The 16,289-nt window shown below is 49.4% G+C and overlaps 1 protein-coding gene across 2 annotated transcripts in view; it reads right to left on the reverse strand.

Annotated features, from left to right (window-relative positions):
• The window catches only part of NEGR1 (neuronal growth regulator 1), a 184,840-nt gene that overhangs the window by 52,874 nt on the left and 115,677 nt on the right, over window positions 1-16,289 (reverse strand). For both annotated transcript variants that reach the window (XM_072343235.1, XM_072343234.1), the window contains exons 5-6: window positions 4,341-4,461; window positions 655-806 (exon numbers count right to left, since the gene is read on the reverse strand). In XM_072343235.1, the coding sequence (XP_072199336.1) occupies window positions 655-806; window positions 4,341-4,461 (273 nt within the window). The remainder of the gene's footprint in view (window positions 1-654; window positions 807-4,340; window positions 4,462-16,289) is intronic.

The raw sequence follows: 16,289 nt of genomic DNA on the forward strand, positions 1-16,289 counted from the left end.
CATCTTTGGATGCCACTAACAGATGGCTAGAGAGGCAAAAAATGTGAAATATGATGAAGTCACGGCTATAAATATCTTTCAAGTAGGACATTGGAGACCCATTTTATGTAAGCTTCATGTTAGAGCATCTCAGCGCTCTGCTTTGCTTATCCCAGTGGCTACTGTCTTCATCAAAGGACGCCATGGCACATCCCCAAAGCTCCCCCCACCGCCCGCTGTGTGCAACCAGGGGCATGCAGTGCTGCTGGGCTGCAGCTCAGAGTGCACCTTGGAGACCTCCCAAGGAGTTCTGAATGGTGCTCACGGTGCTGCCTTGGCCGGCCAGTCCAGGAAGGTTGTGCCATGCTAAGTGTCTGTGCCACACTAAGTGTCTGTGCCACACAGCAGGCTGAGCTCTCGTGTCTTTTTGTACACCCGTAATTTGTTACTGCCCCCAAAATGTGGCATCGCTTCCAAAACAGAAACCCTTCTGCAGCACAGACGAAACAGCCAGGTGTGTTATCCCCTGGTTACTGCTGAGGACTGCTGTGGTATTTGTGTGCCTTGTGGAAAAAATGAGGCAAAGAAAAAGCACTCTGACACTTTTCTGCTTTCGAACCCAGGCATGTGGAAACAAACGAGCACGAACACTTGTCACATATCTACATTACTTACGGTTGAGAGGCAGGCTGGCATTGGTCATCCCAAGCTTGTTGGAAGCAACACAGGTATAGTTGCCAAAGTGCTCTTCTGTCACATTGGTAACAGTAAGAAGTGATCTCGTGCTATAATTTTTAATAGTAATTCCTTGTTGACCACTGATCAGTCTAGAAGGTAAGAAAAAAGAAGTCTATAACTTATATACCATAAGCAATAGCCTTTTTGATTTCGTTTTTGTAACAGATATAGCTGATGGCACAGGAAGCAGTTTGCACTTGACCCTGCTGTGGGGCTGCTTTGGGAGGCTGCTGGCAGTGCTGGAGGTGTGAGGGGAGCAGCCTCGGGCAGTTTGGCCCACGGCTGGACTGGAAGCAGCAACCCCAGTGCCCACCTGCACAGCCCTACTGGTGCCCCAGGGGCAGGGCAGGCTGTGGGTGGGCAGTAGGAGACAGAGTGCCGTCCTAAAGACACTGTGCCCACTTCTGACTTATCATTCAGAGGGTGTTTTTCACAATCCGGTGATTGCTCACAACCCTCTGCACCTCCAACTGGTGGTAGTTTGGTAATACATAGGCAAGAAAGAGACTAATTAGGATGGTGACCACAATTTATTTTAGAGACCTCCATAGCAACGAGCTGCGGTTGCAATTAGGAAGGATGTGCTACCATAGGACTGCATCCTGAGACAGAAACTTAAACAGAAATCAGGTAACGGAATGCAGGAGAAGCCCAAACATGATTGTTTTCTCTGGGCTCCCTTTCCCTGAGCTGAGCTTTCCATGGCCCTGTCCCATACGGGCTGTGCAGCTTTCAGCCCTGCTTCCAGCCCATGTTGGACATACCGCTGCTCTGGCACAGGGGAAGATTGTTGTTGTAAGCAAACCACATCTTGTCAGATGGGAGCAGTACCCATGTTATTAAAATACCGGCTATAGCTGATTGCTCACAATGAACTCCCTGTGTTTCCCACAACACTGTGCTGTGCTTGGGACACAGCACAGAGCCACTTGGCTGCCAGAGCCCACGGCCAGCTTTGGTCACCATGCACTCAGCACCTCTGTTTGCTGCTGTAGGAACCTGATTTTGCTGCTGTTGGAACCTGATGCTTCCACTTCTGAGTCAACAACTGCAGCCCTGCCCAGCTCACTGACTGCACACCACATTTGCTACCTGTGTGGTGCTCCATTTCAGACCACAGCAGCATCTTCACTCGTGTGCAGCCACCCTACACACCTCCTTACTCCAGTGCTCTGTACCATGAGCTGTACATGGAAATGAAACTCCTTTTTATTTTGGAGACTATTCCCATGCATGGAGAGAACACCATGTGTCAGTGCCAGCCCCAGGGGGTATCTACCTTTGGTTTCACGTTTGAATAACTTCATACTATTGTAATATATTAAGCCATTATAACGAGTTCTGTTATTTCTAATGTAGGTCTTGTTTGCTTTATCAAGTATAAGAGAATTAATATTTTTAGATGAGTGGCTTTTGGGCTTTTTCCCCGTGGCTGTTTAATTTTTGAGATGCAGCTCTTCACAGCCCCGTAGCACAACATACTTGAGCAGTTGTGAGTTTCAGATACCAGAGTCAGCACAGCAAAGCCTCCTCCCTTCCACAGGGAATCCCTTTGCAGCTTTAGAAGTCAAATGCTATCATAATTTTAAGAAGCTTTTACTAACTTTTCACCCGGTCCTTTTCTTAATGTGATGCATTTGAGCTCTTTGCCTCCTGCTCAGAATTTAAAGCCCTCAAGAGCAGTCCCTATGCTGGCCTCCTTCCCCATCTCCCTTCCTGGGTGCCACCATAGCAGCCCTATGACCACAATTTAGAGAAGAGATTTCTCTTAATACCCAGCCTGCACTGTCCTGGCACAGCTTGAAGCCATCACCTCCCTTCCTATTGCTGTTCCCTGGGTGCTGACTCCCCCTCCTCCCAACCTCCTGCCAGGAGCTTTAGAGACCCATATGGCCCCCTCAGAGCCTCCTTTTCTATAGGCTGAACCAGCCCATTCCCTCAGCTGATCCTCAGCTCATGTGGGCTCTCCAGGGCTGTGGGGTCTGCATGCCTGTGGGATAGCAGGCAGCTCTCTGGGTTCCTCCCCTGCTTAATCCAAGCAGTGCTCAGCCCTGAGCTCGGTGTTCCCAATGCAGCACAGCTTCCTGCAGGCATGGCAGGAGCGCACGGAGAGTTAATGAGCAGTGACTGCTGCAAGCCTGGTGAGGAGGAAGGATCAGTCCTGCAAACACCTGGCAGGTGGAGCTGGATGCAGTCTGTGGCCACTCTGATTTTGAGTTTAGCTTTTTTTTTTATGATGAGATGATCCCAGGAATGGGAGTGAGCAGTGTGTGTGCAGCCCTCCCTGTCCTGAGAGCGGTGCTTTGGAGGCTCCCAGTCTCTCTGTGGCCACGTGTGTTTAGTGAGTAACAGCTCTTGGACAAACAGAGATGTACCATTGGATTTAACAGAATATTTGAGCACTGAGACACAATAGGACAGTGCTTGTCTTGCTGATTATAGCAAGCCTCAGGTGACACAGCAACTGAAACGGAAAACAGAAGGCACAACTTCCGTGTCCTGAAATGCTCTGCTTATCCTTTCCCACTGCTCTTGTGACACTGAATGCACTCAAGAAGAAGGGAATTGGTGACTTTTGTAAATAGAGGTGATTATCATGCTGGAAATGGATCCTTGAATCCAGGGTGCCATGGTCTGTATTAAAATCTGTGCTCCAGCAGCTTTTTTCTGCTACAACTCCTCCCCGACATATGTACAATATGAAGTGCACCTTAGGAAATAGGATGCAGATGAATTTCTCCAACAGAGGGAAAGCCTGTGCTGTTACATGTAGTAAAGGTTGATGATGCTGTTCTCAAGAATGCTTTGATTTATGGTCAGAGTGCAATGGTTGCAACTGCTGCGGGAAGTCAGGAAGGAGGGAGAGCAGCACTCCTAAGGGGAGCAGCTGGCCAGTGAGAAATGAGCTGACAGATGGTTCCCTATGAAATATGGTCATTAGTATTCTCATGTCAGCTCCCACGTGTAATGGGATCTTAGAGCTGATGAGAAACCCAGTGCTCAGAAGCCAGGACATTCCAGCAGCTAGAAGGTGTACCTGCACAGCTTCTACCAGGACTTTATCCTGCACCAGTGTTTAAACTTCACATTCTGTGAAGGTTCCAGATCTTTGGTGAGGTGAGTGTGTAAAGCAAAATCTCCTATTTGAAACCAATCCTACAGAGATATCCGTGACCTTTCCAAGCACTACTGACGCAGAAGCGGAGCTGGATGTGAACACCGGGGCACACACTGAGGTTGCTGGGCTCAGTCTGGGAGCTCCTGCAGAGAGGTGCTGCTGCTGTGCAAGGGCTGTGGGCACTGAGCTGGGCTGCAAGGCCCCTTCGTGAGCCACCTCTGAAACCCACAGTAGGAAACCTATGGAGATGGCTTAAAAAAACCATATCCATAAAAACAATCTCTTTTTATTAGACTTTTCCAGCAGACGTTTTCTGTCTGCTCTATTCAAAGGCTGTAATTACTAAATTTAAACCCAAGGCTCATTATGGCAATTATCACCATCACGGCCCAGCTGCGGACAGTCCTACTATACCTCATCTACCAGCACAGAAACAAAGGCTGCAAGAAAACTCCACGACTCCCCCTGGGCAGCTCTGCAGCTCACAGTGCAGGCAGGTACTTACTTCCTCTCTCCTCTGTACCACTCAAAGTCCGGGGCAGGAACGCCCGCGCCTTCGCACCGGATGAGGCCGTTCCCTCCGAGCATCACTCCGCTGGACTTTAGTTCCTGAATTGTGGGGGCAACTGAAAAAAAAATTGTAAAATAGACATTTGCACACAGATCCCAAGACGGCCGAACTCTGCTCCTCCTCAGCGCTCTCTACGTTACTCAGCCTGGCGCGTGTTTTCCAGCTTGGGTCACGTTCAACTGTGTTTTCTTCCGGCACTGCAAAAATGATCCCACACAGCAGACTCTGACACAGATCTGTGTATCTGGTGCAGAAACATAGCTGAGACACGCAGATTATTAGTCCCACATTCAACAGTCTGTTTTCTCAATCCGTTCCACTCAGTTACTCAATACAAAGCACAGTGACGGCTCAAGTCTTTGAAAGGGCAGATAACAGCAGGACAAGGGGAAATGGTTTTAAGTTGAAGGAGGGAAGATTTAGGTTGGATGTCAGGGGGAAGTTCTTTACTATTGGAGCGGTGAGGTGCTGGAACAGCTGCCTGGAGAGGCTGTGGATGCCCCGTCCATCTCTGGAGGTGTTCAAGACCAGGTTGGATGTGGCCCTGGGCAGCCTGGGCTGGTATTACATGTGCAGGTTGGTGGCCCTGCCTGTGGTGGTGGGGTTGGAGCTTTGTGATCCTTGAGGTCCCTTCCAACCCAACCATTCTGTGATTCCGTGGCCCCAAGGTGAGGACCACCACCAGAACTGCTCTGCATTGGGTTCTCACAGCAGCACTGAGCTTGGGGTGCTGGGATTGCTTTACGCACCAAAGGATGCACATGCTCTGCAGCCAGGACCCAGCCACAGCCACACATTGTGGCAAGGCTGCCCAACACTACACTCGTACAGGTTTGCTTCTTTAAATACATTCTGTCTTCTTAAACAGTGAACACAGTAAGGGGGAATAAACATTTCAAGCTCATAACTGCGGATATAAATAAAGTCAAAAAGCTGTAGCTGACTCTCCCAGTAGCCAGCAAAAGGCAACCACCAGCTGAAAGCAGAAGACAGTGATCTCCTTGGGAAGGAGATTATCAAAGTTAGGGCTGAACAACAATTGTCTTCCCCCCGGAATTTCGTTTACATTTTCTGTTTTTAAACAGCAATTTATGCGCATCATAAAATGCTATAAAAACCCAAACACGGAGCTTATAAATAAAAATCTGGTGTTTTTTTTTTCCCAAGCAATTTTGCAGATGTTGCTGTGAGGCGTGTGTGGAGGTGCAGAACATTGGCTTTCATACAGCTGTGCCCACCACCCCATGGCAGCATCCCACAGTACCCAGCATAGCATACCCACACCGAGGCGGGTGATGGGGAACCTGCCAAGCAAGGCAGAGATTGCCCTGCACAGTCTGCATGTGGCCTTTTTGGGGATGTCCTGCCTCCCTGCCTTACCATAATGCTTCTTCCCACATCACCCCTGGGGATGTACAGGTACGGGGTTGAGCTGCTGGAAAGGAGCTGGTGGCAAATAGGATGACCACCAGTCAGCAGTGTGCCCTGATGGCCAAGGAGGCCAATGAAACCCTGGGGTTCACTGCATGGAGTGTGGCCAGCAGGGCAAGGAGGTGCTCCAATTCTGCCCTGCACAGCTGGAGCACTGCACCCAGTACAGGGCTCCTCAGTGCCAGATAGATGGGAAAGTGTTGAAGAGTCCAGTGGAGGGTGCAGAGGTGGTGGGGACCCAGAGCACCTCCTGATGGGGACATGCTGAGAGCCACGGGGCTGTGCACCTGAGGAGGAGAAGGCTGAAGGGGGATCTGATCAGTGCTCATTGAGATCTGAAGAGGGGGGAGGTCAGGGCTCTGTTCCATGCTGCCCAGCAAGTTCCGTCTGGACATCGGGGAAAACTTCACTGTGTGGGTGGCAGAGCCCTCACACAGAGACTAGAGTGGTGTGGGGGGGTTCTTCTGGAGAGATCCAAACCCACCTGGATGTTTTGTGTGCATCTGCTGTAGGGAAGTGCCATGGGGGGCTGGTCTGGGGGAGCTCCAGAGGTCCCTTCCAGCCCCCACAGCTCTGGGATTCTGTGCTTACTGTGGCAGCAGCCTGGTGCACCCTGAGAACCTACGGGATCATCCTGCTCCACGCAGACACCTCCAGTCTGGGTACCAGAGAGAAACCCTGGGAGATGGAGCAGGGCTGGGTACCGAGTCGGTACATCCAGAAGGCTTTCCTGAACCAAAAGTGTGGTCTGAGCTGCTGACAGCTCAGGCATTTCAACCACAAACTATCCAAATCTACCGCAGTCAGCAGCTGGATGGGATCCCAACGGAAAATCCCAGCTCACATTTCTGCGTGTGCATGAGGGTTCTGCAAACCCTCTCGTGTCTGTGAGCTCTGCCAGCAGCCATGAGCTGGTGGGTGGGACCCTGTGACCCTGCTCCCCTCCCACATGAGCCTGGCCTCTGCTTGCTGGGAGGTCAGGAGAAGGGAAAGTAACAGCTGATAGCGTTTGCTCTGGGAAATCCCTGGATAACACTGATGTGAACAGGCAGAAAGCTTAGAATCACTATGATGTCGTAGTTTTCACTGTCAGGTTATTTTCCTTCTTCCAGAACAAACTACACAGTGCAGGCACACCTTGGGAGTGCTGTAAGTGGTGATAAGCACACAGATGAGCAATGAGGAGCACCCTGTCCCTGAGCAGAGCACTGCTGCAGGGGGAGCTGCTCAGAGTTGGGAGCCATGCAGAAGTCCCCGTGGGATCTGTGGTTGGCATTCATCTTCTCCTTCCTGCTCAGGAGCAGCAGAAGGAGGCCTGGGCAGGGCAGGAGCACAGTGTGGAGTGTCTTCAGTTTGGGGACCTGCTGGTGCTGTTGCTGTCATCAGTGTGGCAGTGAGTGCCCCCACACACCCGGGGTGTGCACATCCCCTTTTGTTTCAGTGAAACAACCCAAGCCGTGCCAAGCACTCATGTCAAAGCCTGACACAGCAGTGCTGGGTGCCCCTGATGCTCCAGTTCCCTCCCAGCACCTTCATGAGCAGCCATCAGCTCTGCTCCCTCTGCTACAACTGCTCTGCTCGGCTGCTGCCACCAACACGTGTGCATGACTCAGCCTTTGGGCTGCAAAACCCAACTCTGCAACTTACGCTCCATCCAGAAATGATGCAGTGCTCTGCAGAGTCTGCATTCCTACCCAAATATTTTCCCTTTGCTTTTAAATGTTTGAAGGAACAGCACCAACAACACGTGGAACACACCGGCATTCAGGCAGGCACAGTGGATACGCAGAACCCTCAGCTACAACAGGTTTCATCTTTTAACATTTTAATGAGCTTCGGGACTTTTATGCATATTAGTTGTGTTGCCCTAATTACTTATTATAATTCTAATGTGCATTTTATATTTAATTACAATGCTTATAAAGATTTGGTATGGGCAGTAAATTATTATAACTAGCATGTGCATAATGATTAAGAGCTGAATTTATTAACTTTTACACCAGCATTCAGGGCTGGCAACTTTCAATTTCACCTTTGTGATTAACCATATTGTCTGATTAAACTAACATTTTTGTGGCATTAATTGTAAATGTCAAAAAAAAAAGCCTTTTATTTATTTCCATCAGCCTTTAATTTGGCATCCCAACGCGTTCTTTTATAAGGAAAATTGCTCTCTGGTGTGTTAAGAGAGAGCCTTTCAGGTAAGAGAACAGGTTTCCTAAGATCTCTTTCAGTTTGCAGAAAGCCAGACACAAGCACTATTGATGCATTCACTTTGTGTAGATGTATTGCACCTTCCCAATAAAGCAACAAATCTTCCCGAGCGAAGCAGTATTACTCATACTGTCGATAATGAAGGTGCTCTTCCAGCAGCCCACAGACTTCCCTTTCTCTAACTAGCAGCCGCCATCCTGCTCTGCTCCCAGCTCAGTGTTTTCACACTGCTCCCAACTCAATGGTTTCACAAAGCTCTCCTCCCAGCAGAAACATCTCTGGGCTGGGGCAGCATTTCAGGCAAACGTTGTGCAGCAATCCCTTCGTTCTTCCATCTCTTCTTGAAGGGTTATCAAAACCTATTGAATTCAGCAGGGTCTTGATGTGTACGTCTGCCCGAGTGCTTCATGCAAACACAAGGTCTCTATTAAGAGTTCAGTGCAGCCCCTGTGTTTCTAGACGCGGCCCAACATCTCCTTTGTGCTTCTCTCCTTCCTATTCAGGATAACTCCCCCAGAACGTGTGCTCTGAACATGGATGAACTGAAGAGCCATGGGAGCACCTGGAGCTGCAGGGAAGGAGCAGATCCTGAGCAGCCCGCAGTCCCACCCCGCACAGTGCAGGCATTGCAGGGCTCCCCAGGCTGTGCCTCTCCCACAGCTCTGCCCACTGGACTGTTGCATTATGGCAGATCACAGAAGCACGGGCTGTGGTGCTGTTGGTGCTTCCTGAATTTAAAACCTCCCGGTGCTGAGATCTGGAAGATCCGGCATAAAATTTTGCAGTCTTCAAAACAAACAGAGGCAAAAAGCACAATGGCAACAAAGCTGTGCTTCTCTGTATTGCTGTTCTTACCACTGTAATTGGAGGGAAATGTTGTCATTGACACTTGCCCATCAACAAAGACCACGGGAAGGTCTGCATTCACCTGAGACAATAGAATGAACCTGTTTGCCTCCAAACATAATGCATGGTGCCAATGGAACTCGACTGACAGACCCAGAGGGAGCGCTGGCCCCAAAAGGACCTACCTGCAGAGGGTCCCACTCAGCACCCAGTGCGCATGGCTGTGAGCACAGTGCTGCTGCTCTGCCTGCAGCACTCAGACGCAGTGCCCATGAGCAGTGAGGCAGTGAGCCTCGGCGTGCTGCAGCCCTGCACGGAGTCAGGGTATGCTGGGCAATGTTGGTGCCAACCCAGAAGGAGGGATTGGCCGCATGCCCAGGCGAGAACAAACACGAGTGCTCTCACTGTGCCGCTTCTCTCCCTCTAAGGGAGATGAAAGCAATGGACTTCAACAAATTCCAGGAATTGCTAAGTAGGTCTCTTGGCAGCACAGCTGAGGAGAAAGTGAATTAAAGCCGGCTGGGAAGTTTTCAAGGAAAGAGGGTTTGGAACAAAACCACAGCACACAGCAGCTCGGGAAGCTGCCCGAGCCCTGCTTGCTCAGGAAGCCCAAAGGCAGGTGGAAGGCACCGGGAGGTGGGAATCACACCGTGTGCACAGTGCCAGCCTGGTGGGACCGAGGGGAGCTGAGCTGAGGGGCCAAGGTTTGAAAGCAGAGGGAGCTGGGATCAGTGGGGATGAGGGGCTGCCTCAGGAGGGAGGTGGAACACAAAACTGCAATGGTATCAGCTCTTCCCTCTCTCACTGATGGGCAAGACAAGCAATGGCAACTGAAACCGAAGCAAGAGAGATCTAGGTTTGCAAAGCTAGAAGTTATTGCTGGAAGAGTTTGCTGAAGGAGGCTGTCAATGCGCTTCTATTTAATTAAAAGCAAAACAAAAGGAAGCATTTGGATGGCACCTCTGTGCTTGGACAGCAGCATCAGCATCAGTTCTCCCTGTGGGCTGGGAGGTGTGATCCCCCCACACCGAGAGCATCACAACGACCCTCCCTAACCCAGGTCTGTAGGTACGAGCATCATGCTCAGGGTTAGGTGCCATCTTCCAACAAGATGGGGAAAACAGAAATCTGTCTCAGTTTCTAATAGTAATGCAACTTTCAGGCTGAGGCTTAACTACAAAAATGATGTAAATGCTGAAACAAGATTTAGAATTGAGAAAAAATAAAAAATGATCCAGATGACAAGGAGCACTTTTTTGTCAAAAACTTGTGCAGCTTGGATCCGATTTGATGTATTCCACATGCATAACAAAGCAGCAAGGTGTACTCTCCAAAATGATATTTCTAAGGACAGTACTCATTACTACTGTATAATAAATGGAAGCATAAGTCAGAGTTAGCACCGAACAGATTGTTTGGGGTTGCAAAGACAGCAGCTGTCACAGCTTGACAGCTTTCTTGTTAGTGAATCAGCTTTACTGACAGTCTTTTTGATTGAAAACCACTGTTCACTGACAGCGTGCTAGAGCTGATATACATATGTATCTCATGAAGAATGAGGGAGGGCCATAAAGGGCCCAGGAGCTCTTGCTCTGTATTAAAAAAGGAGTGAAGTTTACAGAAAGGTTTTCCCCCTCAGCAGCTCTAAGTTTCCCAAAGCAGGGCAATCTGTGCAGAGAGGCAGCAGGCACACACAGACACCACCCAGTCAGGCTCACAGATGTTCCTCTGACCCAAAGCAACAAAGTCACCAAAGCGCTTCTTGTTGCAAACCCAGGTTGGATCAAAGCAAGGGCAGGAGTGAAGCCCAGGGCACTGTGACAGGCAGCAGCTCATGCTGGGATGGAGCAATGCTGGGAGCATCTATCCTAGGGAACCATGACTCTGAAAAGAGCCGCCATGCTCAGAGTCACATCCCACTTCTCCCTCCCTCACACACTGCCTCTGTGTGGATGACTGAAATGGCAGCTCAGTGGGGCAGGGATCGGCAGCTTATCTCAGCTAAGGGACAGAACCACCCCTTCTGCAGCAGCCCAGAGCCTCCCCAGCACGCCATGCCACATGCGGGCACCAAGCCCAGCTGCTGCTCTGAAGGGGCCTTTTGTGGATTTTCTTAGAAGATTGTCCATATAACATCATTCCTTCATCTTTTGTGATGTTTCAGCAGACAAGAGCCAAAGGACTGAGTGCGGTGGATGTCCTAACCCTAAAGCAAAGCACACACAGCTCTGAGCGAGACCAAAGCTGAAACCAGAGAGCCATGGCGGACACTCACAGGGCTGTGCAGATCCTGATGAACATTCGGTGGTTTTGTTCGAATTGCTCATTGTTAAAGAATGTCTGCACGCTTCTTAACAGCGGACAACATATCTGAAGTCAGCACTGGGCTGCAGATGTGACCTCTTTCCCCTGAGGTCTGGAGCAGTGGGATTTTCCACTTGCACATCCAATTGCTGCACACTGAAAGATAATTCCTGAGATGCTCTTTTGCCATTAGCGGTACCAGGTGCAGAAGCAGCGAGCACCTGAATGCTGAGTTTGATATTAATCCTACTTTTGTTCAAAATACTCTGGAGACAGCACGATCTGAGCGGAACTCCTGGTCTTTCAGCCTAGAAATGACTACGGCGATCTTATCGCACAGCGTGCAGCTGCTGTCAGGGCTGCTGAAGCACTGAAGCAGTTCAGTCCATAACAGCATCGTGTCCTCTGGCCCTGAGCGCAGCTCTGCTGCTGGCTGTCAGAGCTTCATCGCAAGTGTTGGGATCAGCTCTACAGCTCCAACATCCAAATCAACCCCAACATCATTCCTTTCTGTTTGAGGAGGGGTAGAAAACAAGGAAAGAAGCAGACAAAAGCTTTATGAATCGTAACTCCCAAAGAACAACATTGGCAGTTTTCCCTTTCTCTCGTGTCAATATCACCGCTTTGTTTTAAGTCATAAAAGCAGAAATATTGCTTCTCAAAGCTCCCCCAGCTGAGGCTTAGTGCCTCTGCATGCCTGTGCCACCACACACTTGCTAGTACCAGCCAAACTGCAGAAGTTATTAAAAGCTAATTTAGCAACCTGACCGGGGATGAGCAGGATGTATCAGCATCGTTACAGCCTTACCAGGACCAGGTGCCTCAATGGAGCACTGTGTAGGGTACCGTGGCACCATGTCCATGCCATGCACACTGCTTGTGCTGAACAGATCTCTAATGCACAACCAGCTCAGGGCAGTCATTGCTGCAGGAAAAGATAAAACAACAATGGAGGGGCTGGGAGATCTGGCTTTGCTTTTCCTGCACAGTCCACTTGGCATCACCAGATGCACTCAAATGCCTCCCGACTCCCACCTTGCAAGGCCAGGGAGCACAGCCTGCAGCAGCACAGAGCACTGCAGCCACCAGGAGAAATACCGCTGTGCAATGTGCAGACTATTACAAGAAATATTTTAAGTAATTGTTTTTGCTGAAGAGCAATCTGGGCAAGTGAACACTCCTGGGAGCTGAAGAGCTCTCCATTAATTTTGGCTCTAGTCTGGAGTATTACAGAGCCTGCTGTATACTTTAAATTGCTTCTTGAAATGCATAAGCTCTTTACAGATGAGTCATCTTCTATTAATACTTTAATTTTCATGAACTGTATTTCAGCTAGTGTTTGGAGTGGGATCACCTGGAGGCTGAGGAGCGCGGTGGCACAGAGTTGGGAAGGAAGCATCGACTCCAGCCAGCATGGCTGCCCACGGGGCTGCTCCTCCACCACTGCCAACCCTCCCTCACTCTGCATCCTGCTGGCTGCCAGGAGTCTCTCCTGCCAGCGAGTGAGGACCTTCGTGTCTCTGTTGATGACAGTGGGCTGCACGCAGAGCCCTTGAGACCAAGCAGGCCTGGAGCAGCAGCCCCAAGCAGAGCCGCTGCCGGCACTGCTGTCACTGCTGATGGCACTGCTGTCACTGCCCTCAGTGTCACTGCTGCTGCTGCAGCCACTGCTGCCGCCTCCAGGAGCTGTGAGAAGAGGATGCACACAGGAGCCCACAACCTTTCTGTAACCCTATTTTGTCTTTGAAGCGGTAGCAAAATAGTTACCAAAATTGTTACTGTTAAACAGTTATTGAAAAAGAAACAATCTCTTGATTTGCTTTTGGCCACTCATTCTCCTGTTCTGAGGTTCCCCCCGCAGTGGCCCGAAGCCTCTGTGCTGTGCCCTTACAGCATCCTGCTGGTGACGTTTTTCATGCATAACAGGAGAGCTTGCCGTGGGTGTTCTATTATTTGCTGCAGCACAGTTTCCCAGAGATGCATAAACATGCTGTATAACATTTACTGGCACACCGTAATGACACAAGATGTGGACCTGTAACTCCTGGCAGAGCACAAATATGGCTGTTTTTATTCCATGGCCCTGGGGGTTTTCCTGGGGATGGGGAACAGATTACTCTCAGACGGGTATTCATGGCAGTCCCCAGCATTAGCACTGCAGCAATGACAAATTACCAGTGCCCATGTGCCTCCGAAACAGCCAGCTCCAGTTTGGAGCTGCAGAAAGAATCTGTTATTGGCTAAGGCTGCTTCCCAAGGAAATAGTGCTTGCAAAAAGGTGTTGGAGCACAGCTGGGCAGTGCACTGACTCCCAGTGAGTTTCCCAGCTTTGTGTTGGACACACATCGCTTCTCACTGGAGCCACAGCTGGTGCTGCCATTACACTGGGCACCTCTTCCCTTCTGCCACACAGCCAGGCTGGCTTGCCAAACAATCCAAGGGCAGCCCAGAGGGGCCAGACCAAGAGATGCACTCCCCCTACAGCCTTAAGGCCATACAAAGTGCCAGAGCTCCAACTCCTCCAAACACAGGGCCTCGTTTCACATTGCCAGAGCCCCTGATTTTGTGTTGTGCAACAGAATGCCATCTACATGAAGGAATGTTATAATCAGTTCTGTCACGCTTCAGTACAAGTGGCACTTTCCAGAGTAAGAAGCAACTGTTCAGCAGTTTGCAGAACCCAACAGTAAACTGCTACAGAAAGAAATCAATGTTAATTCCAAAGCCAAATGGCTCTCGATTCGGTAACCTGAACTATATTGTTTTAATCTGACTTCTGAAATGCTAATGAAAATACCTGAAGGACAAAAAATGATAAACATTACCTTCAGAAGATGCTCCTTTCCCCACTAGTGAGGAGAAAACCATTTTCTTTGTATCAACTCTATTCTCCTCCCGACTCTAATTGAGATGGATTTAAATACATGAACAGTTTTATTGATCTGAATTGGTGAAAGCTGTTTTTCATTAGGTGTTACTGTGGGAAAGTACGTCATATAACTCACACATGTGAGCTCAGAGATAAGGACAATTTGCAGCTTAAATAAATCAGAGTTTAGCCCTAATGCGGACCAAAAACCCAACAAAGCCATACAAGCTGCAGAGCCCTCACTCTGATTACACTGCACACAATCAGAAATTCTATTTAAAGAATAGCACAAATTTCTTCAAAGATCTTCACCTTAAGTCAAAAGAACTACCTGCATTTACAGGTTTCATGTGAAATATTTGGCAGGTAGCTCTTCTTCTGGGGCTGGACCCAAAGGGAAGCTCTATTACCACCTTCAATGATAATCTGTGATTCTGTATCAGCTGCTGCCTCACCTTTAGCTGGGGCAGGTGGCTGCCCATCCTCCAGAGCTGGCCCACAGATACAGAAGCAAATCACATCATTACTCCTCTGCCTTCAGCTGCTACAGGGAAGGTGCCTTCTCCATCCTTCTGCTATGGATCTTCCCACATGTTTCTTATTACAACAGTAGCTCTGATATAAGGGGTGCAGCTACTGAAGCAGACCGTCTGGACAGCACAGTCTGATCTTCAGGATTAGGTAAAAATTTCACATGGGCAGGATGCACAGGTCAGAACACAGGAAGCCCCACAGCCATGATGCTGCCCACATGCCCTGCCAGCCCCCATCCAAGGCAGCACACCATGGGGCAGCCCCATTCTACCACTCAAAAGGTTCCCCTGGTGCTTTCAGCACAGCTTTCCAGAACAGAAAAGTGGAGCAGAGGGAGGACACCATGTGCTCCCAGCTCTACTGGTGGGGCAAAATGAAAGCAGACCAACACTCTCAGCCTTCATCCCAAATGAACCAGGAGATTTGTGACAAATGAGGAGACCTGAAGCCATGCGATGGTCACAGCTCGTGCCCGGCCACATTCTGCACTGTGCCCACAGGCTGGCCTACAGTGCATGGCCATAGATGCACCAGCCCCACCTGCACGCCGGCACCTAGAGGGTGTGCACGGAGCTGTGCCTCCAGGAAAACTCTCACTGAGCTCCACGGATCTGTGAGCAGAATCAAATTTTCACCAGCAGCCAGAGTTTGACGAGTCCCCAGTGTGACTTGGGGGCCAAAATCCCATTTTTGAAAGGTAACCAGAGAATTCAGAGAAATGTGTTTCACAGGAAGTCAATTAAATTGGCACTCTGGAGTGCTTTTAACTTTTAAAGTGTAATTTAGATACTTCATAACAGTATTGTGGAGTTAAACCTTCCAAGGCACTGCACACATGTGCCTCTCAAGATGGTCAGTGGGAACTGGGGCTGCAAACTGCTCCGTGCTGTTACAGTGCTGGGCAGTGCTGCAGGCCTTCATCATTAAAGAACAGTGTGATGCAACAGGGACAGCATCAGCCATTGCCACCTCAAGGTAAGGGCCTCCTGTGCCATGGCTAGATGTGGGCATATGAGTTCATCCAACCCGGGGGTGTGAATCTAGTTGAAGAGTTGTCACAGGATGGCACAGCTTGGAAGGGACCACAGACTTTTTACTTCATAGTGTATTCACCTTGATGGAAGGAAACTCTCTTTGTTGACTGTACATAAAGAACTTTGCCCAGGAAATGCTTTCCTTTGGCTGGCAGCAAGGCACCCTCTGGGAACACAAAGTCACAGCCCTGTGTCTGGGCACTGGGAGCCCCAGCACACACTTGAGTCCCATCTTGAGTTTCCCGGTAGCTCTCAGGTTACTGATGTAATTAGGTTAGAGTGGCTTGTACAGTATGTCTGATTTCAAAGTAAAATCAGAGCACTGTGCATAATATTATGCAAGTGTCATAGCAACAGTAAGGCAGACTTCTAAGAAATGCTAATGAGTTAAGCTGTTCTGCAAAACCCTAACCTGGCCAAGCAAAAACAAACACAGCACTTAAAATTCATGCAAGAAGCTCACAAAATTAAAAAAAAAAACAAAAAAAACCAACCCCAAAACACTAAAAACACAACATAAAATGTCTTATCAAACTATTGCAGCAGCAGGAAGGAAGCAGTGCAGATCCACACACAACCACCTGTTGCAGTTGCTGCTTGGTGCCTGCTGAGCTCCCAGCCCCACGCTGCACTCCACTCAGGGCTGGGCAG

The sequence above is a fragment of the Excalfactoria chinensis genome, chromosome 8 (genome assembly GCF_039878825.1).
Source record: "Excalfactoria chinensis isolate bCotChi1 chromosome 8, bCotChi1.hap2, whole genome shotgun sequence".
In the NCBI taxonomy this organism is placed as follows: domain Eukaryota; kingdom Metazoa; phylum Chordata; class Aves; order Galliformes; family Phasianidae; genus Excalfactoria; species Excalfactoria chinensis.